This window comes from Chlorocebus sabaeus, chromosome 24 (assembly GCF_047675955.1).
Source record: "Chlorocebus sabaeus isolate Y175 chromosome 24, mChlSab1.0.hap1, whole genome shotgun sequence".
NCBI lineage: Eukaryota > Metazoa > Chordata > Mammalia > Primates > Cercopithecidae > Chlorocebus > Chlorocebus sabaeus.
In genome coordinates, this window is record NC_132927.1 from 21,609,450 (window position 1) to 21,632,179 (window position 22,730).

At 37.7% G+C, this 22,730-nt stretch overlaps 1 protein-coding gene across 6 annotated transcripts in view; it reads left to right on the plus strand.

The window, feature by feature from the left end:
* TOGARAM1 (TOG array regulator of axonemal microtubules 1) overlaps positions 1-22,730 on the plus strand; it is a 115,022-nt gene that overhangs the window by 40,597 nt on the left and 51,695 nt on the right. For 5 of the 6 annotated variants that reach the window (XM_073010957.1, XM_073010956.1, XM_073010955.1 and 2 more), the window contains 4 exons: positions 1,239-1,498; positions 4,144-4,376; positions 7,832-7,932; positions 21,989-22,087. In XM_073010957.1, the coding sequence (XP_072867058.1) occupies positions 1,239-1,498; positions 4,144-4,376; positions 7,832-7,932; positions 21,989-22,087 (693 nt within the window). The remainder of the gene's footprint in view (positions 1-1,238; positions 1,499-4,143; positions 4,377-7,831; positions 7,933-21,988; positions 22,088-22,730) is intronic. The other variant, XM_073010953.1, reaches the window with a different exon arrangement.

The window sequence follows — 22,730 nt, forward strand, 5'->3', positions numbered from 1 at the left end:
ATGTATAAAATTCAATTGAAATTCTCATTTCTTACATTGCCACTTCAGAATCCTTTTTGGAACCAGGAAAATACTGATACTTTTGTTTGTTTGTTTGTTTGTTTGTAAATAGAGATAGGGTCCTACTATGTTAACCAGGCTGTTCTCGAACTCCTGATCTCAAGTGATTCTCCCATCCCGTCCTCCCAAAGTGCTGGGATTACAGGCTTGAGCCACTGTGCTGGGCCAGAAAATAATAATGTTTTATAATGAACATGAATAGCATATATTGTTTGAGAACCTACTAACAACTTTACAAATATAAATAATAATGTTTTATAATGAACATGAACAGCATATGTTCTTTGAGAACCTACTAACAGCTTTACAAATATAAAATGTCATTCATATGCTTATTGCAATTAATGCCTGGTATTCATTTATTCAATATTTATTGAATTTTTATTGTATGTTAAAATTAATTTGAGACTTTTTTTTTTGAGGTTGAGTTTCGCTCTTGTTGCCCACACTGGCAACTTCTACCTCCCGGGTTCAAGCGATTCTCCTGTCTCAGCCTCCTGAGTAGCTGGGATTACAGGCATGCGCCACCACATCTGGCTAATTTTGTATTTTTAGTAGAGATGGTGTTTCTCCATGTTGGTGAGGCTGGTCTCAAACTTCCGACCTCAGGTGATCCGCCCGCCTCAGTCTCCAAAGTGCTGGGATTACAGGCCTGAGTTACCGTGCTCGGCTGAAACATTTTTTATTATTTGTTTATTTTATTATCTTTTCTTAACAATAACCCAGTCCAAAAATCATGAAATTAGCATATGTAAGTTCATTCAGGACACATTCAGTCTTAAAATAAAAAGTCGACTGAGCCTAGTGGGTCATGCCTATAATCCCAGCACTTTAGGAGGCCGAGGTAGTTGGAGATGAGTTTAAAGATGTTTCACCTTTAAACTACCCTACAAGTCCAGTGTTCGATTTATCACATATTCAGTCAATTTTATTACTTTCTCTTAGCGCTATACTTTGATTATCTTCTATTAATTCCTTTCTATATTTGTTTATTGTACAAGATCAAATATTATATCAGAAGCTGAGGCTTTAGGCAGCCTGTTCTCCCCAGTGGCCAGCTATAATGTGCTTTTTTTTTTTTTTTAAACATTGTATTTTAAACATTTGTGACTGTAACTCCTTCTTCTCTAAAATTAAAAAAAGAAAAAGAAAAAGTAAAATATCTATTTTTCATGCAGGAGAAAATTCTCAAGAAAAACCTCCAGTTCAGCTTACACCTGCCTTGGTGAGATCACCATCTTCCCGACGAGGCCTAAATGGAACAAAGCCTGTTCCTCCCATACCAAGGGGAATAAGCCTTTTGCCTGATAAAGCTGATTTAACCACAGTGGGACACAAAAAGAAAGAGCCTGATGATATTTGGAAGTGTGAAAAAGATAGTCTTCCAGTTGATCTTTCAGAATTAAATTTCAAGGATAAAGATTTGGATCAAGAAGAGGTTAGAACCAAATATTTTTAATGACTTAAAAATATTTGCAATTTTCTATATTATAGTTGCTATTTAAGGAAAAATCAAGTTCTTTTTATCCTGTAATATCTTATTTCTAAAATATGTTATTTCTAAAAATATGTTCATTATAGAAAATGTGGAAAATACCATGAATTATTAGAAAGGGAATTTATCACGCCGGTTCCCACTACCCAGAATAATTTACTGTTAACTCTACTGTATTTTCTTCAAGTATTTTTTCTATGCATACATTATTCCTTTCTAAATTGAAAGTATGAATAATAATATAGCAATACACTCATGCACTGACCCCTTCCAGTGAACAATTTGTCATATTTGTTTCCTTTATTAAGGAAATGAAACATAGCATAGTTCTCTCCCCAGTTCAACATCTCTTCCTTCTTCACCAGAAGCAATTACTATTATCATTTATTTATGTTTTATGTATTTTTGTACTTTTTATATTAATATTATTTTGTGTATTTACTTATGGTGTATTTATACCATTGATTTTAGCTTATGATCAGTCTTTTGCAGTTGCAAACAGTGAACTGCAATGAACATATTTGAACCTGTCCTTTGTGCATATGTGCAAGCTTATCTTTATGAAATTGAGATCATATTGTACACTCATCTTTGAATCCTAGATCACTTTGTGCTGTAAAAATGTGTTACCAATATGATAACTGTACATAATAACTATGTCAGAGAAGGAATGTGGTTGCTGTATTACTTTGGTTTCAGAGTACTATTTCCATAAATGCCTCCTTTTTATCATTTCAGTTTGCCTCAGGTCAGATTAAAAAAAAGTTTTATATTAAATATATAAATGCAAATAATGATGATATTTTACGGTCTTGTGTTAGTCTGTTTTTAAGGTATAAGCATCAATCATGTAATGATAATTTGCTCAATAAAATAGAGTTAATATTACTGTATATTCATTTTTAAAGTATGTCTTTATGTTAAACACATGTAAAACTAACCTATAAAGTACCAAAGTTGGTTGTTAATGATTTAATCACTCCAACTTCTAACTGCTTGTGAAATCCTTCCTTTTTTTTTTCCCCAACACATTTGTATTTTAGCAGTGCTAGGAAGGGAATTCATTGGAAGGGAAGACGCATATAGAAAAGACATTTTCCTATATAACTTATAAATTTCACCTGATCATACATAATTTTGCTTTGTTTTTATAATAACTTAAAAATAGTTCTCTTTTTAGTGGGTAATTGAAAGGTGAGTTTCTTTTATGTAATTATTAGTAAATACAGGAGGATACCATTGCTTTTAGATATTCAGCTTTTCACGCTTTTAATAGAGAAGTGGCCCTACTACTGAATCAACTAGTATAGTTGTTGAAAATTACTTATTCTCCCTTATAGTTGCTAATATGACACTTCTTATTTATTATTTTGAATGAGTCACTGTTTATATTCTTTGGTGTGAGTTGACTTTTAACAAAGGCATAAGTGCTTAATGTGTTTAATAATGTATCAAACACTTTCATTTTCATTAATTCATTTAATCTTTACAGTAACTCCTTGAGTTAATAAGCAAGTCAACATCTGTTTTGTTTTTTGTTTGTGTGTGTGTTTGTTTTTACAGAAGGGGCTCAGTGATGTTATCTGTCTTGCTCAGGGTCAGAAAGTAAGTGGCAGGACTAGGATTCAAGCCTTGTTCACCTACCTTTATGTTCATTATGTTTTTCACTGTACTACACTGCCCTAAATCCATTAAAGGGGCTTTTTATTGAATTTGCCTTCCAACTATGAAGACTTAAGATATTTATGGATGTTTGCATTAATTGAAAACAGATACTTTCATTAAATGATTAATCTTATGAATCAAATGTAAACAAAGCAGTTTATGTATGTTTCTGTGTTCCTTAATTTGTTCAAAGTTTTGTTGCTAGCCTTACTATATTTTGCCATAACAATTTCTACTCTGGATTTCTTTCTTTCTTTTTTTTTTTTTTAAAGACAGAGTCTCGCTCTATTGCCCAGGCTGGAGTGCAGTGGTGCAATCTTGGCTCATTGCAACCTCTGACTCCCGGGTTCAAGCGATTCTCATGCCTCAGCCTCACAAATAGCTGAGACTACAAGTGCCCACCCCCACGCCCAGCTGCATTTCTAAAAATATTTGGCTTCAGAAGTTACGTACAATGATCTGTAACTTTAATACTTGCAAGTTTTATGTAAATGTCAAATTTTTGAAAATTGATTTTCATTAATCACCTCCCAGAGCTAGCTTCTAAGCCACATCAGCACACCAGATGTACCTCTGTGACATCAACTCTGATATCTACCATCTGATTCAATGATTCATTTATTACATAATTGAATTAATGCAATATATTTAGTCATTATGCCCAGTGCTGAAGATACCATAATGAACAATAGCTGAGATTCTTCCTCTCTAGGAGCTTCCAACCTAGTAGGTTTTTTATAAATACCCAAGTGATAAAATCTGTGTATTTATACTATATACATATATATAAACATTCATTTTTTTTAGCACGGGATTGGGAAGTGGTTAGCTAGGTATAGCCAATGGAGTATAAAATTTAAGGATAACTTGTACCAATATAAGGAATTTATGTTATAAAGTTTATTGTTTTCATTTTTTCTTAGATGCATAGCTCTCTTAGGTCCCTTCGTAATAGTGCAGCTAAGAAAAGAGCAAAACTAAGTGGCAGTACTTCAGATCTTGAAAGCCCTGATTCTGCAATGAAGCTCGACTTGACGATGGACACCCCGTCTCGGTCTTCCTCACCAAACATCAGTTCTTACAGTGAAAGTGGAGTCTACAGCCAAGAATCATTGACTTCTTCTCTGTCTACAACTCCCCAGGGGAAGAGAATAATGTATTTTATTTTTTGACATGATAAATGAATGCTCCTCTGTAATTAGTGATTTAGAGCCCTAATATCATATTTGTAAAAACTTAAAACCATTTATGTTTTAGTTTTTAAATGTTAAAATATATTTAAAAGACATTGGAAACGTTTACAGATATTACCTTGCTTGGCTTTGGTTTCTGGTGTGAGTGGAAAGAGAACACAACCCCAACTGTAAACCAGAACACCTAAATTAGTATAAACCCTGTTCCTAAAGCCCTAGTTGTTCTTTCTGTCTAAGATTTATCCTAATGTTTTTTGTCCTTTAGCTCTTTTCTGGATTATTGACTCTTTTGCCAATTGATCTATAGCTAATATTACTGCTTTCATTTTAAGCTTAGTACCAGTTTCCTCTAATTTATGAATAAGTTTCACCCAGCTATTATTTTCTTATATCTTATTTCCATTATCTTGTAGAAGATCAGGATTTCATTTCATACTATAGCTCTCATAGCCTTGTTAGGAGTCTCCCTAGAGCAATAGTGCTGGACTTAAAGTTCTGGCCACCTCCTGTCAATCGAAAATTGTTTTTCAGCATAGCAGTTGGACTAACTTTTTCAGATTAATTCTATTACCTCTAAGTCTTAAACCTTAACCTCACTTAACTGATAAGTGATCTCAAACTGCTTTCTGGGCATCTCTGTGACTCTACTGTAGGATTTTGGGAATCCCTTCCTCTTTTATTTTGGACAAAAACCTGGTAATAGAATTGATAGGGCACAGAGTAGATGTATATTTAACTTTTTAAGTAACTGCTAAACAGTTTTCCAAAATGATTGTGTAACTTTACACTCCTACCAGCTACGTGTGAGAGTTATACTTGTTTTACATTCTTGCTAACATTTGGTGTTGTCAGTCTTAAATTTTTTTCCTTTGTTTTCATCCTGAACCAGAAGTAAATATTTAAAATTAAAATTAATTTCACTTTAGTGAATTGGAATTTTTTTTTTTTTTTTTTTTTTTGAGACGGAGTCTAGCTCTGTCGCCCAGGCTGGAGTGCAGAGGCCGGATCTCAGCTCACTGCAAGCTCCGCCTCTCGGGTTCACGCCATTCTCTTGCCTCAGCCTCCCGAGTAGCTGGGACTACAGGCGCCCGCCACCTCGCCCGGCTAGTTTTTTTGTATTTTTTAGTAGAGACGGGGTTTCACCGTGTTAGCCAGGATGGTCTCAATCTCCTGACCTCGTGATCCGCCCGTCTCGGCCTCCCAAAGTGCTGGGATTACAGGCTTGAGCCACCGCGCCCGACCGTGAATTGGAATTTCTAAGAAATATAGGTAAATAGAGATTGCATAATCAAAGGAGAGGTAGTGTTCTAAATAGATCATAATGTTTTATTCCAGCAGTTCATAGAATTAAACTGAATTCTTGTGTTCCATTCTTAGAAGTTTGTCTCAGCCTATTATTTTTTCCTATACATTTTTAACTTAAATAGCAGCTTGTTTTGTACTTGGAAATTTTATCTTTCAACAGTTGCTTTGTTGTCATTACCTAGGTAGAATAATACATATATTGACAAAATGAATTTGGAATAACAGCATGGTCTGGTGTTTATATTAAGTTATAAAACAAAATATATTTTTAGCTTTTAGAGCTAAAGTCCTTTTATGATCTTCCATGAAGATGAAAATTTATGTTATATAATCCTACAGTTGCAAGGTTGTGTAAATAATTTGAAACCTACTTAAGAAGAAAAGTTCATTTTATATGATTTGAATATATGATGTCCTATATTTTCTCACTGAGTTATCTTCTTCAGATACTGAATTCTCTGAGAAGGTAGTTCAGCACACCCTCATTTATGGACTGAATTGCCTTTCACAAATTTAAGATTTCCACATTTAAGAATAGTGGCTTTAGAACAATTATACTTATCCAGCTTGCATCCTGCCTTAAGATTCATGGCCAAAGAAAGCCTCTACTACCTGATTTACACATTTTGTCCTTAGGTGGGTTGGGGAGGAAAAATTGTTGAAAACCACTCTCCTAGAGACTGAAATTTCTTCTTTCATCCAAGTCAACTACACTTAATATAAATGTAGATTTATAGTAATCTATTCTAGAGAAATTGCTCTTTCAAAATATTTAACAACGATTTTTCACTAGGTCCACTCACAAATATATTTCTATCTATTTACTAAGAATTGTACTTCTTTGTAAAAATCTCTTCTTTTTAATATTCATTACTAACTTATTGACATTATAACACTTACTGATTTAAAACAGTTCCCTTAAACTCAGATTTAACAGTCTTCAGTTGGCTTTCTTAATGAAACAAGGCCTAGGGCCGGGCGCGGTGGCTCAAGCCTGTAATCCCGGTACTTTGGGAGGCCGAGACGGGCGGATCACGAGGTCAGGAGATCGAGACCATCCTGGCTAACACAGTGAAACCCCGTCTCTACTAAAAAATACAAAAAACTAGCTGGGCGAGGTGGCGGGCGCCTGTAGTCCCAGCTACTCGGGAGGCTGAGGCAGGAGAATGGCGTAAATCCGGGAGACGGAGCTTGCAGTGAGCTGAGATCTGGCCACTGCACTCCAGCCTGGGCCACAGAGCGAGACTCCGCCTCAAAAAAAAAAAAAAAAAAAAGAAACAAGGCCTATAGGTCTTTATAATGTCAGGAAAGTACAGCAAAGAATAGTTTAAGAAGAAAGTGGCATTTGCCAAACTCACTCGTTGCTGATCTCTTATTTATAATACAGCCAAGTCTCTATTAATTTATGTTATCCTATATGAGGATAGATAGTAGTTATTAGATAAGAATGATTTGATTTGTTATTTTTATTTATTTATTTATTTTTGAGACAGGGTCTCACTGTGTCACCTAGGCTGGAGGGTAGTAGCTCAGTCTCAGCTCACTGCAACCCCTGCCTCCTGGGCTCAGGTGATCCTCGGCCTCTGTAATAGTTGGGACTATAGGTGTGCACCACCATGCCTGGTTAATTTTTTAGTTTTTTTGTAAAGATGGAATTTTGCCATGGTGCCCAGGCTGGCCTCAGACTTCCTGGGCTCAAGTGATCTTCCTGCCTTGGCCTCCCAAAATGCTAGGATTACAGGCATGAGCCACCACACTTGGCCTTGATTTGGTTTTAGAATGGATTCCTGGATCCGTTTTTTTTTTTTTCCTTAGGGATTATACAGTATAAGTCAGAGAGTCATTTTCTGTGGCAATCCTCTCATGAATAATTAAGAATTGACCATATGTTAAAAAGGTTGGCAGTCCAAAAGATGAATTAAGAATAATATATATATACATGTATGTGTGTGTATATATATACTGTTAGCCATATTTTTTCAAGTGTCATACTTACTGCTCCCTTATTATCTAAAAGTTCTGTGAGTTAATAAGGAGAATAGAGAATATGTGATGTGAGTATTGAACAGCACTAAATCTTAATGTTTATTGAAATTACTTTGTTTCATTGTAGGTCAGACATATTTCCAACATTTGGGTCAAAACCTTTTCCAATAAGACTTTCTTCTGCGAAGAAAAAAATTTCTCATATTGCTGAACAAAGCCCCAGTGCAGGTATTCTATGTCTGTTTATAAACATAATTTATAAAAAGTATGATTTTCAAATGATGTAAAAAATGATAGCAAGTGCATTTCAGATTTCATGTTGTTGTGGATACCAGTTAAGACTAATCATTTTTTTTACTCCTTAAAAGATCCTTTTGACAAGAATATGATATTGTTTTGGAAGAAAAAAATATTTATTTACCTGAATCACTGATCTCTTTTAAAGCTCATTGGCATACCTATGGCTGGCTCCTACCCCCAGATTTTTTATGTAGTTGGTGTGGAGTGTTACTTAGTTGGTGTTGGCTGTCAGAGTTTTGAAAACTCCTCAGATGATTCTAATGTGAAGCATAGTTTGGGAACCACTGGACATCCCGAAAGACAATTTTCTTTAAAAACAATATTTAACTATTAGCAGTAGTTAAATTCATGTGTATCTTGTGTTAAGAATTTTTGTGAACTAAGCCTGTAAGTCTCTAGTTTTATAACATCACTTCTCAGAAAATAGATTTAGTAATTAGTCAATTAGAAAAAGATTTGCACTATGATCTGTTTAGGGTGAGAACTGCATGTGATTCTTAGGATTAGTGAAACTACATTGAATTGTGAATAAATTGTAACAAATTGGGATATGATGTTAAGTTTCACGTGATCTAATGTAAAAGTCCTAACAACTTTAAGGCTGCTTTACATTATAATTACCTTCCTAAAAAACTGTACATATATTTGATTATTTGGTAAGATTTTAAATTTCTTGCTCTTAAATGTGTCTTAATCTCAACCCCTCTTTTTAATCCCCACTACCATGGCTTTAGTTCACACTTTTCCTTATTTATTACCTACTTAGCCTCCTAAGTTTTCTCCCAGCTTCGATTTCACTCACTTTGACACTGTTCCCCACAGTGCAAATCTGACTATATTGGCCAGCCTGAATTCATTCTGGACATCCTTTCATGATCTGGCCCCTGCCTACTTCTCCAGCCTCATTTTTCACTGCCCTCTTTGTATCTTGTATTTTCCCTGTTTGTATCCAGCTGAATCAGACCACCATCAGTACAATTTCCTATCTCTTTGCAATTGCACATACTGTTTTTTCTGGATGAAATCTAGAATCCATACTATACCCTATTTAGCTGTGAAAACAGCTCAGTTGCTTTCTCTGGGAAACCTTCCCTAATTCACAAACAAGATTATTACCTCTTTTGTTATACCATTACATCTTGCACTGACACCTTTTGTAATGATACTACCATTGCTTTACTTTTCTTCAACTCTCAGATTCTTGATCCTCGAAGATTATTTCCCGCTGATTACCTACCAAGGCTTATCATAATTGGGAATGTGTAACTTAACCAGGTGTGTTTCATATACTGGCTTGCATAAAACTAGCGTTAACAAAGAGATAGCTGCACTTCTATGCGTGCAAAGACAGTATATATGTGCTTTGGAGTCCAAAAGATGAGCTGACACCCTAGTTTGATGTTTAATAATAGTATTCATACCTTACACAAGTTACTTAACTGCTTTGGAACTTTGTTCCTTCATCTAACAACATAAACCTTGAGAAGGGTAGTGAAAATCTAAGTTCGTGACATATATAAAGCAGCTAGTGCATAGTAGGCACTCAATATGTATGTGTCCTCTAAGGGGAGAGAGTGACCCAAAGAAATACATAAACTTATCCTTAATCCTTTTTCAGGCTGATCTTCCTAATCTATAATTTTTCAAGTATTTCTATAAAATTGAGGAGATATCTGATTTCTAGGTCATATCTACTTTGTAAAAATGGAACCCACTTTTGGAAGAATATCTTTGGAAATGGAAAATAATAGATTTTTAAAACCTGGATTTGAGTTCCCTTGTGACCCGAGTCGTGTGACCTTGGGAGTCATTTAAGTTTTAGCAGTGTGATAGATCTCGTAATAGTATAATACATACTTATATATGCAATATTTAGTGTTTTCCAAAGTTGCCTAATCTTTTTTTTTTTGAGTTGGAGTCTCCCTCTGTCACAGAGGCTAGAGTACAGTGGTGTAATCTCGGCTCACTGCAAGCTCTGCCTCCCGGATTCACGCCATTCTCCTTCCTCAGCCTGCCAAGTAGCTGGGACTACAGGTGCCTGCCACCACGCCTGGCTAATTTTTTGTATTTTTCGTAGAGACAGGGTTTCACTGTGTTAGCCAGAATGGTCGTGATCCGCCGGGCTCAGCCTCCCAAGAAAGTTGCCTAATTTTAGGAATCACCCTTAGTGCATGTAACATCTGTTGATTCTGGGGCATCATCTTATGCCTCATGAATTCATCTTTCTGGTTAGAAATCTGTATTTTTAACAAGTAAATTAGGTATTTCTAGGATCAAGTTTTAGAAATACTACTGTTATTGAATTCACTATATTAAATTTAACCTTTTCTCAAAATAAGTTGCTAATGTTTTGGATTTTATATATTTGGGTTTGCTTTGCTTTCAGTAAATAAGTGATTCCCACAAATTTATTATGGTTTAATTGGTAAAACATAAAAATGATAATGCTCAGAATAAAGACTATTGGACAATAAACACAAAAATAACAATTATTTTAAAATTCCACCTATAGTCTGCCACTACCTATTAAAGCACATTGTGCTAAATTTTCTGAATGATGTTATAATAAACTTCTTCTAGTGTATTAAATTAGTTTTGCCTATTAATAGAAAACATTTCCACCCAAAGCCAGTATGTTTATGGGTCTTATTTTATGAATTAACTGTCAAGACTAAGAATTTGTAAAGATATGTGTGTTACTTCCACAAATTCTCTATGATTTAATATCGGATATTCTTGAAACTTTTCTCTATGAACTTACTTAGTGCCCTTTATTCTACAGTCCTTTCTAGCCCCGTTTCCCTAGCTACCTCCTCTTCCCACCTTCCTGTTTTTATTCAAATACAACATTATTTTTTAAAAGTATATTTCACTGGGCACAGTGGCTCACACCTCTAATCCCAGCACTTTGGGAGGCTGAGGCAGGTCAATCACTTGAGCCCGAGAGTTTGGGACCAGCCTCGGCAGCACGGCAAAACCCCATCTCTATCAAGAAAATTTAAAAATAGCTGGGAATGATGGTGTGCGCCTGTAGTCCCAGCTATTCAGGAGGCTGAGGCAGGGGAATTGCTTGAGCCCAGGAGGTTGAGGCTGCAGAGAGCCAAGACAGCGCCACTGTACTCCAGCCTGGATGACAGAGCAAGAGCCTGTCTCAAAAAAAAAAAAAAAAAAAAAAAAAAAAATTTTATATATATGTATATACACACACACACACATACACACACATCATTATTGCTTAATAGTTTACATTGGAGCTACATATAAAAATGGACAATGACTCAAATATATAATGCCTAGGATTTTGCATTTAGTGTATGTTTTATGGTTGTAATCGCTGCAGAGTATTCATAAAGAGTGATTAGTTTAAACATTCAAATGTAAATTAAAATTTTTGTTATTCAGTAGAAGGAGGCCTACATTAAGGTTTTGCTTTTTTTTTTTTTTAAATTACAGATATAATAACATTTGGGTACTTAAAATGTGTTAGGCACTGTGCTGAACCCTTTACATGTATTTTCTTCATTTCATCCTAACAACAGTTGTAGAAGAGGTACTGTTGTCTCTGTTTCACAAGTAAGGTTAAGTGACTTGTCCAGGTCTTCTCAGCAGTTTGAGTCACAGTGCTATAATTTAAAGCCAGGAAACATGATTCCAGATACTGAGCTCTGTATCCCTATGTAGTTTACTGTCTCATCAGTGAGGCCAGTATGGAAGGTTAAATTTCATGGTGACTTACCTTTTAAGATTGAATATCTCTAAATCAGAATTTTCCCTAAGCATACCAATAAAGAAAAATTACTGAGTCTTCTCAGTTTTCAGATTTTTCATTTTTCATGGGAATAGCAGAAAAGAGAGAAATGGGGAAATAGGTAGCTCTTAGGTCACATTTTTTAAATTCTGGATTAAAAAAAATTTGTTTTTAGTGTAAAGTTAAAGGTGTCCATTAAAAAAAAATACTTGTCAGGCCAGGCACAGTGGCTCACACCTATAATTCTAGGACTTTAGTAGGCTGAGATGGGCCGATCACTTGAGCCCAGGAGTTCGAGACCAGTCTGAGCAACATGGCAAGACCGTATGTCTACAAAAAATACAAAAATAAGTTGGAGGTGGTGGCATGCACCTTTGGTCCCAGCTACTAGGGAGGCAGAGGTAGGAGGATTGCTTGAGCCTGGGAGGCAGAGGTTACAATGATCTGGGATTTTGCCACTGCACTCCAGCCCAGGGAGACCCTGTCTTAAAAGAAAAAAGAAGCCAGGTGCTGTGGCTTATGCCTATAATCCTGGCACTTTGGGAGGCCAAGGCAGATAGATCACAAGGTCAGGAGTTCGAGACCAACCTGACCAAAATGGTGAAACACCATGCTGGGATTACAGGCATGAGCCACTGCGCCCGGCCTACACCAGTGAATTTTTTAATTTTAATTTTTGATGGAGGCGGGGGCTTGCTTTGTTGTCCAGTCTGGCCTTGAACTACTGGGCTCAAAGAATTCTTCTGCCTTGGCCTCCTAAAGTGCTGGGATTACAGATGTGATTCACCATACCTGGCCTAATTATAATTTTAAAGCCTATTTTATGAAATGTTGTAGTATGGTGTATAATAAATGTTCTTAGCTGCTAAGAACAAGGACAGGGAAAAGTATTATATAATTTAAAATAGGATAAAACTTCAAAAAGTACTATAATGTTAGAGTTCCTAATATTATGTTACTTACCTTTTTAAAAGGTTAGAAGTTGAGATAGGTTTGGGGGGAGATATGTACCTATGTGTAATATTACTGGAATCATTCAAATATTTTAAAGGGTTTACAACATCCAGTGTAAGCATAATTGGTCAACACATGAACTATAGGTTTGGGTGGTGATTCTGAAGACAATAGGTCACTTGATATTTCATCTAGTGCATTAGAAATACAAAATAAACAATACCCAAGACATTGTAAGCATACAAAAGGTTAGTAAATTTCATGACAAGTTACTTTTTAAGATTGAATATCTAGGCCGGGCACGCTGGCTCAAGCCTGTAATCCCAGCACTTTGGGAGGCCGAGATGGGCGGATCACGAGGTCAGGAGATCGAGACCATCCTGGCTAACACGGTGAAACCCCGTCTCTACTAAAAAAAAAATACAAAAAACTAGCAGGGCGAGGTGCCGGGCACCTGTAGTCCCAGATACTCGGGAGGCTGAGGCAGGAGAATGGCATAAACCCGGGAGGAGGAGCTTGCAGTGAGCTGAGATCCGGCCACTGCACTCCAGCCTGGACGACAGAGCCAGACTCCATCTCAAAAAAAAAAAAAAAAAAAAAAAAAAAAGATTGAATATCTAAATCAGAATCCTCCCTAAGCATACCAATAAAGAAAAATTAATGAGAATTCTCAGTTTTGAGGTTTTTCATCTTACTCTGCTGCTGAACTGTTGTTGCTCAAATAATTTTGCCAAACAGGAGAACTCAAGGCTTCGTATGTGATTTTTGGGCTTCCCTGAAAAGCCACTGCAAGGAAGCAGTTGCTCATGAGATTAACACTAGGGAATTTCTGCTGACTTCTGCCCCCGGGAAATGCACCAGATATATGCACACAAAATACACACACACACATAGACGTTTTTAGAAGACATTTTGCCACTAAAATGGAATGCAAGATCATGTGGATTAATGACTCCCAAATGCCCATTTACGTTGTAACCCTGGAGTAAAGTTGGGGCAACAGGAATATAATTTTCCTGTGGTAGAGCCTGGGAAAGCTTTGCGGTTATCATTAGCCATTGTTGGCCAGGTGGTGGCTCACGCCTGTGATCCCAGCACTTTGGGAGGCTGAGGTGGGTGGATCACCTGAGGTCAGGAGTTCAAGACCAGCCTGCCCAACATGGCGAATCCCCATTTCTACTAAAAATACAAAAACTTAGTTGGGCATGATGGCGGGCACCTGTAATCCCAGCTACTTGGGAAGCTGAGGCAGGAGAATTGCTTGAACCCGGGAGGTGGAAGTTGCAGTGAGCCAATATCATGCCACTGCACTCCAGGCTGGGTGACGAGTGAAACACCGTCTCAAAAAAAAAAAAAAAAAAAAAAAAAAAAGGAAAAAAAACACCATTGTTAAGAATGTTTGTTTTTTTTTTTAAAACTTAGTAGCAAGTAGTAACTCTGTGACTACTCTATCCATTACTTAAGAGATCCTATTACAGCTGCATTTTAAAAGTGTCCCTTACAATAAAAAAAGTGGTTTTGAAGGGTATAAATATTTAAATAAATACTAGGTTGGTGCAAAAGTAATGGTGGCTTCTGCCATTTTTAATTCCATACTCCTTTTGCACCAACCTAATAATTAGAAGGTGCACCTGTAATCTAAAATATGTAAGTAAATAAGAAGCTGTTATTTTTATGTGCTTAGCAGCTGTGGTCATTATAAGGTCAACTTCTGTACTATGTTATTTCTGATCTTTTTTTCTTTTTTGAGACAGTCTTGTCTGTTGCTCAGGCTAGAGTGCAGTGGCGCAGTCTTAGCTCACTGCAGCCTCCACCTCATTGGTTCAAGTGATTTTCATGCCTCAGCCACCCTAGTAACTGGGATTACAGGTGCATGCCACCGTGCCTGGCTAATTTCTTGTTTTAGTAGAGACAGGGTTTCACCATGTTGGCCAGACTGGTCTCGAACTCCTGGCGTCAAGTGATCTACCTGCCTTGGCATCCCAAAGTGCTGGGACTACAGGTGTGAGGCACCACACCTAGCCTGCCATTTCTGATTATCTTAAATTATGTATGAACAGGCAGTCAGGCATTTTAGGACATGAATATTTTTTGTGGACGTAACTCAAATTGAGTAAGATGGAACTTGATTAAAAACTTTTTTGGTAAATTTCTTAAAATTTAGTCTGTGATATAATTTAGTACTATTCTATTTGGTAGCAATAAGTTGTTCATTGTTTTATAAAAGAGAATAAGATTTTTCCATATTTATTTACATGTTTTATTTCCCATGTAAAGAAAATCAAAGACAAAAAAAATGCTTTTCTTCTTAAAAGTAACTCGTACCTTCATATAATTTTTTATTTCTTTTTTTTTAAATTGCTTTGAAATAACTGTTGAATATGTTCATTCACTGCTAGTGGCTTCCTTTTTTAGATGGCAGAATCATAAACATATTTATATCTTTTAGCCAGCAGTTAATTCTACTCCATAAAATTACATCACACTCACACATCCAACTCTGAACCAAGTATTTACTAAATCTGTCTTGGCAACAAGAACAAATACGTTGAAAACCAAATTTAACTTTCTTCCCAGACTCATTTCTCTTCCTTTGTTGTCCATTTTTATTAGTAGCATTACCATTTTCCCAGTTATGGAGGCTTAAAGCATTACAGTTATTTTTTGTCTATCTCTCTTTACCTTCCAAGTTTAGGAGGTGGCTTACCCTATCATTTACTCTCAGTCTAACTTAATTTATCTGCTGCCACAGTTGTAATTTGGGCCCTCTTTACCACTTCCCTGGGTAATTGCAAATCTTTCTGGTAAGGCTTCCCTCTTATTTTCATTCCTCTTAAATCCAGGCTGCATAATCTTCCAGAATTGTCTTTCTAAAATACAGTCATTATCTCTTCCTTACTCAAAACCTTGATTAACACATAAAACTAACCCCCGGAAAAAACAAAAACCTTGAGTGCTTCTGTTTTCTTTCTCTTTTTTTCTTATTTTTATTTTTTGCAGTTGCAAGATTTAATAGAGTGAAAACAGAACTCCCATATAAAGGGAGGGGACCCAAGGAGGGTAGCCGTTACCAGCTTGAATGCCTGGGTTTATGTCCTGATCAATGCCCCTCCCGCTGTGCTCTCAGGTGATAGATGATTGGCTATTTCTTTACCTCCTGTTTTTGCCTCATTAGCATTTTAGTGAGCTCTCTTTACTACCTGATTGGTTGGGTGTGAGCTAAGTTGCAAGCCCTGTGATTAAGATGGATGCGGTCACCTGAGCTAGGCTTAGGGATTCTTAGTCGGCCTAGGAAATCCAGCTAGTCCTTTCTCTCAGTATCCTCTCTCAACAGGAAAACCCAAGTGCTGTTGGGGAGGTTGGCCGACGACCACTCTAACTGCTTCCTGCTGAATTGGGGCGTAGTAGGGGTTTTGCAGTTGAGATTTCTTTGGGAGGGGTGCCTTCGATGTCACCAACATCGGAGCATGGGCTAGCAGGCCGGTCCAGGGGTTCACGGTATATCTTAGTCATGGACTGCATCTGGGGCTCCATTTGAAGAACCATTTGTAGCTTTATAGCTTCAATTCTGGAAGAGACAAACTTAACGAGGAGGTTAAAGATACAGGGTCCAAAGAGGAGTAACAATATTATAGCTGCTAGAGGTCTTAAGAAGGGGAGAATCCAGGGCATCCATTGGCTGAGGAGGCCCCAGGGTCCAGTGTTTTGAAGCTCCTCTACTTTACGTTGTATTTGATCTCGAATTTCTTTAACTTTCTCAGTGATGATTCTGGATTGATTAACATAATAACAGCATTCTTCCCCTAAAAATAAACAGGTTCCCCCTCTTTTGGCGGTTAGCAAGTCTAAAATCTCTTCGATTTTGAAGGACTACTGCTGCTAGGGAGTTAAGCTGATCTTGCAAGGTGACCAGGGAGTTGGCAACATGTTCCACGTCACCATTTAGTTCTTGAGATAGTTTGTAGTAGAACTGAGTAGAGGTTGTGATACTGCCAATGCCAGTACCTAGTCCACCTAGCACTCCTGTTCTGATAACAAAAGGAAGAATGGGTACTGTTGTTGCGGGGCTTAGGTACAACATAATTGTATAAATCTTGTTCAGTGTAGATGGTCATAGGCGCACTAAGAATGAGAGGAAGCGCATAGATTCCGAAGAGCCATTCAAACAACGATAGGCTGAGGTACCACAGACAAAAAATACTCCTGAGGGTAGGCAGACTATTCATGTGGGAGGAGTTACCCACCTGATGCATTGGGAGTTGGTTGTGTCTATAGTATTGCTAAATTTTACACAGGAGAGGTTTGAGGTATGGGTTATTTCCAGATTGGAAACAAGAGGTCCTACTAAAACGGAAGTGGTGTTTATTTCTGTGCTGAAGTTGTTCCATTGTTCAGGTGCAGGGATTGAAATGTATGACCTCAAGTGCAGGGGGAGGCACATTCAACAGTTAGTAAGGTTTTGGGCCGAGGCCTCATGGAGCCCAGTGAGGATGGTATTAAATAGGCTTACCAGGCAAGTATGGGTATTGAGGGTTTCATGTAGTTTTGAGAGATCTAGTCCTTTGTAGGGGGTAGGGGTGCTATGTACCCGGGTCAGCTGGGAGATTACTTCCTTTACATGTTTTTCTCTTGCCTGATCTTGAACTCCACCTCCATCAGACATACCGGTATGGGTGAAGTAAGTCCAACAGACAGTGGCTCTGAGTCCTCCGGGACAACTAGGATTAATTGTTTTCCCTGTCCAATAATGAGTATTTGCATGCATGCAAAGAGTGGCAGAGTTACAGCAGTTGCGGGGCATATGGGTGTGGGCGGTGAAGGTGGGGTTTCTCTTAGGTAAACTCCTATACGATGGGGCATCAATATTTCCAGAAAGCTGCATTCTTCATAGAAACTCTTGGTAAGGGGAGCTACTGGTCATACAGTGGCATGGAGAGGGTGCAGTGAGAGTGAAAGGGGGTAAGATAACAGTAAAGAGAAAAATATGATAAGGGAGGGCCATGGGGATTTACGATTTTCGTTACTTCCCTCACTGTTGTTGCTTGAAGACCAGGCACAGATTCTCTAGAGGTTCACAGGAATAGCTAGCGTTGTCTGCTGGATTTTTGGGTTCTTTTGGCAGTATCCAGGGTTTGACTCTAGTGTGATGTATCCAAGACTCCACTTTAGCCACTTTAACCACGATTGGGGGAGATGAAATGACTAGGTATGGTCCTTCCCAGGATGTGTCTAGGGATGGGGAATTAGAGGGAAGGGACTTGACTAATACCATGCCACCAGGGTGGAATTCCTTTCCCTCTTCTCGGGGACAGGCTCCTTGTAATGTTTTAAGAACTTGTTGATATTTGGCTAAGGAGGTGATGTCTGCAACTAAGTTGACCGTCTCTCAGTCGAGCACAAGTTCATTGGTTAGGAAAGGCCGTCCATACAGCATTTCGTATGGGCTAAGTCCTGCTTTTTGGGGACAGTTTTGGATTCTTAGCAAGGCTATAGGCAGCAGAGCAGGCCACGCGAGGTGGGTTTCCTGGGTTAGCTTTTTTAGATGTCCTTTGAGTGTTTCGTTCATTTTCTCGACCTTCCCTGAGGATTGTGGCCTCCAGGCGCAGTGTAAGTGATATTGTATACCTAACACCTGGGATACTCCCTGGTTTACTGTAGCCTTGAAAGCGGGGCCATTGTTACTCTGTAAGCCTCAGGGAGGTTGGAATCTGGGAATTATTTCATGAACTAGTGCCATTATTACCTCTTGGGTCTTTTCTGTCCTACAGCCGAAGGCCTCTGCCCAACCAGTGAAAGTATCTACCCAGACTAGTAGATACTGAAATCCCTGAGATTTGGGCATGTGGGTAAAATCTAGTTGCCAGTCTTCTCCTGCATAATGGCCTGTTCTTTGTTCTCCTGAAGGAGCTTGGCGATAAGGCAGGGGATTATTTCTTTGGCACACTTCACAGACCCTGACTATCTGCTTGATAGTTTTGAAAAGGCCTGGTCCAATAAATAATGATTTGGCCATCTGATAGGTGCTATCAATGCCTAAGTGAAAGGTTTGGTGAAGGGTTTTAAGTAATTTCCATTGGTTAGCTGCAGGCAAAAGTACTTTTCCTTCTTCGGTGGCTAGCCATCTTGAGGGGAAGAAACTATGTCCTCCTGAGGTTCCCCATTCTATTTCTTCTTCAGAGTACTGGGGCTTGGTTTCCCAGAGGGGATTACCCCATACCAGGGGTCCTTCTGTAAGCATTTCTAATGGAGGGTCCTGTTTTGCGGCTCTTTGTGCTTCAATATCCGCTTGACGGTTCCCTTCTATTTCCCTTCCCTTTCCTTTCTGATGACCCCAGCAGTGTAAGACTGCCACCTCTTTAGGTTTCTGTACCGCCAATAATAATCTCCTAATGGCTTCCTGATGTTTGATAGGTGTTCCCTCGGAAGTTAGGAATTCCCTTTCTCTCCATATTGCTGCGTGGGCATGGAGGACTAGGTAAGCATACTTAGAGTCTGTATATATGTTTACCCTTTTTCCTTCTCCTAATTCTAGTGCCCGAGTGAGGGCTATTAGTTCTGCCAGCTGAGCACTAGGCCCTGGAGTAAGGGGATTACTTTCAAGTATTCCATTATCACTGACCACTGCATACCCCGCTTTTGGAAGTCCTTTTTCTACAAAGGAACTTCCATCAGTATACAAGTTGAGGTCGGGATCAGTCAAGGGAACCTCTGGAAGCTCCCTTCAAGCGGCATACGTTTGAGCAATTACTTGTTGACAGTTGTGTTCTTTTCTTCATTGTCTGGAAGAAATGTGGCTGGGTTAAGAGTTGCACAAGTGCGCAGTTGCAGCACTGACCCTTCAAGTAATAGAGCCTGATATTGATATTGATACCTGATATTGTTGCCTGACAACCACAAGTCTCCTTTAGCAGTGAGAATGCCGTTCACATCATGAGATGTCCACACAGTAAGATCTCTTCCCTGTATTATTTTAACTGTTTCAGATACTAAGACTGCTAATGCTGCCACTACCCGTAAACAATGAGGCCAAACCTTTGCCACTACATCAATTTCCTTACTCAGGTGTGCCACAGGTTGCAAGCTTGTCCCTTGGACCTGTGTAAGGACCCCTAGAGCTATTCATTTTTTCTGTGACATACAAAGAAAAGTCTTGCCCTGCTGGCAAGCTTAACATGAGCGGTTCTCTGTTTTCTGCAGAACAAAGTTCCTACTCCGTGTCATAACTTTTTTTTTTTTTGGTTAAAGATGGAGTCTCACTCTTGTTGCCCAGGCTGGAGTGCAGTGGTGCAATCTCAGCTGACTGCAACCTCTGCCTTTCAGGTTCAAGTGATTCTCCTGCCTCAGCCGCCTGAGTAGCTGGGGTTACAGGCATGCACCACCACACCCAGCAAATTTTTGTATTTTTAGTAGAGAAGGGGTTTCACCATATTGGCCAGACTGGTCTCGAACTCCTGACCTCAGGTGATCTGCCCACCTCAGCCCCACAAAGTACTGGGATTACAGGCACGAGCCACCACGTCTGGCCCCGTAGCATAACTTTTAAGACCCTTAATAATCTTGCATCAGCTTCATTTCGTTTTATATTACTTCTTACTGTTTTTCTCTTCATGCCCTACGCTCTCACACTTTTAATATTAGTTTTCTTAATTTGTATGTGAAGGACCTAGGTGCCCTTTCCTAATTGTAATGGTTCATATCATGTCTGCTGTCTCAATTAATGACTTGAGACAGTGGAGGGTGCTTGAAGTATTAGCAAACTAGATTCCATGATTTACTATTTACTCTCTCTGTATTTGAATTAGATGGAAGTATTATAACAAAGAAAAAATATGTAATGATATTTGTGTGTGAAGAAGCCTTTAAACATATTTTTCTATATATTTTAGAATTGAGACGTAATGAACAATATTTCTTTCAACATTTCTTTAAAAAAATAGTGTAAAAAATAAAAATATATTAAAAATGGTTAATGACAGCTTCTTTTATAAATGAAAAACTCCTTGGAGATAACATGTCCTTTATATTTTTTTCTGATGAGACTTGTCTAATCATTTGTTTCTTGGTAGTTTATGTTTGTGTGATTTTATGTTTGTGTGAACTGTTGAGCAAATTATTCCATTTACTGAGATTTTTTTCTCTTTGTCACAGAACAGATTTTTGGGCTAACCGTGTTTCTGTTAGTTGATGTGTGCTGTATAAGTGTGTACTAATTTTGATTATTCCATACTAAAGAAGAAATACATGAAAAATGGTCATTTACATGGATTTCTTTCTTTAATCTTTGCCATTTTCACATAAAGCCAGGTTGCTGTTACCATTAGCAGTTAACAAAACAATCTATCTGCTGCTTAATTTTAAAAAATCAATTATTTCATTGAATTTACCACTGTTTAACTGCTTTTCTTTCGTAAAACCTAAAGTAATATATATTTCTCTTTTCTTTTTTGCCTTGATACATTCATCTAACATATATTTATGGAATACCTGGTGTGTGCCAAACACTATACTAGACTCTGGGAAAGAAAAATCATCAAAACTAGACATAGATCCTATTTCCATGGAACTTACAGTCTAGTAAGAGTGTAAATAAAGAATCAGAAACTAAGATAAAAGTTAACCTAGAAAAGTACAGGTTGCTATGACATTGACCTGTTCTATTTTCTGATGTCAGTGCATTTCCTTTTTGATTACCCTTTTGTTGCCTGATTATCATGCTGTGATAATTTACTTGTATGCCTCTCACACCTCACCCTGACATGTAAACTCCTTAAGGAAAGGAAGGGGCCGGGCATGGTAGTTCACGCCTGTAATACCAGCACTTTGGGAGGCTGAGGCAGGCGGATCATGAAGTCAGGAGTTCGAGACCAGCCTGACCAACATGGTGAAACCCTGTCTCTACTAACAATACAAAAATTAGCTGAGCATAGTGGTGCACACCTGTAATCCCAGCTACTCAGTAGATTGAGGCAGGAGAATCGCTTGAACCCAGGAGGCGGAGATGGTGGTGAGCCAAGATCGCACCACTGCACTCCAGCCTGGGCGACAGAGCAAGACTCCATCTCAAAAAAAAAAGAAAGGTTTATTTTCTCTCTAGTGCTTAGTCCATTCTAGTATTGCAGTTACAAACATTTATAATGAAATAATGACTTAATGAACATGTATGAATAAATGGTAAATTCTTTGTATGAAATAAATTTTCAGTTTTAAAAGACCATGTTACAATATCCTAAGATACTACATAATAAGCAAATATTTTTAAGTATTTGTTTTGGGTTTTTTTAGGATTTACAGGGTCATCATCAAATCCACAGCAAATTTCCAGTTTTGACTTCATATCCACAAAGACTTTATCAGAAGACTCAGTAGTAGTTGTTGGAAAAGGTATTTCAAAATTATTTCACTTCTTAATTATATGTATTCACCATATAGAAGCAAAGCCTATCAATAAGGAATAGAAAAGAATTTGATTCAAGTGTTGAGCGGAACTTCTTTTTACAAATGTATTACACTATCTTCATTAAAAGAATTAGAAGTGAATACTTACCTTCACATTTCTATCTTCTAAGGAAACTAGTAAATTCATGTCATTAATTTTCAGAGGGATGTATTATGTGACTGCTGCAGTTTGGGTACTTCTAAGACAGTTTTAGGATAGCTTACTTAGTTTTAGCATAGTTTAAATTCAAATAGCCCTTATTTATCAGCTTAATAATCAATGTAATTATCTCCCATACAAAATCTAGACAAGTGAAAATTAAACTCCCATTATATATTTTAAGGGGGCTAAGGGACCTTGAACAAAATTATTGCAAGTATCCTTTAAAGCTATTTTCTATTTTAATTGAAAACTAGAATGTAGTGGTACACATTGAGGGTATGCATCTTATTTTTGTTCAATATGATGAAATAGAATAAAAGTCTTGAAAATTTTTTCCTAACTTCTTAGCTTGATAGTCTCATTAAGTTATTTTATTTATTTATTTTCTTTTTGAGACGGAGTCTCACTCTGTCGCCTGGGCTGGAG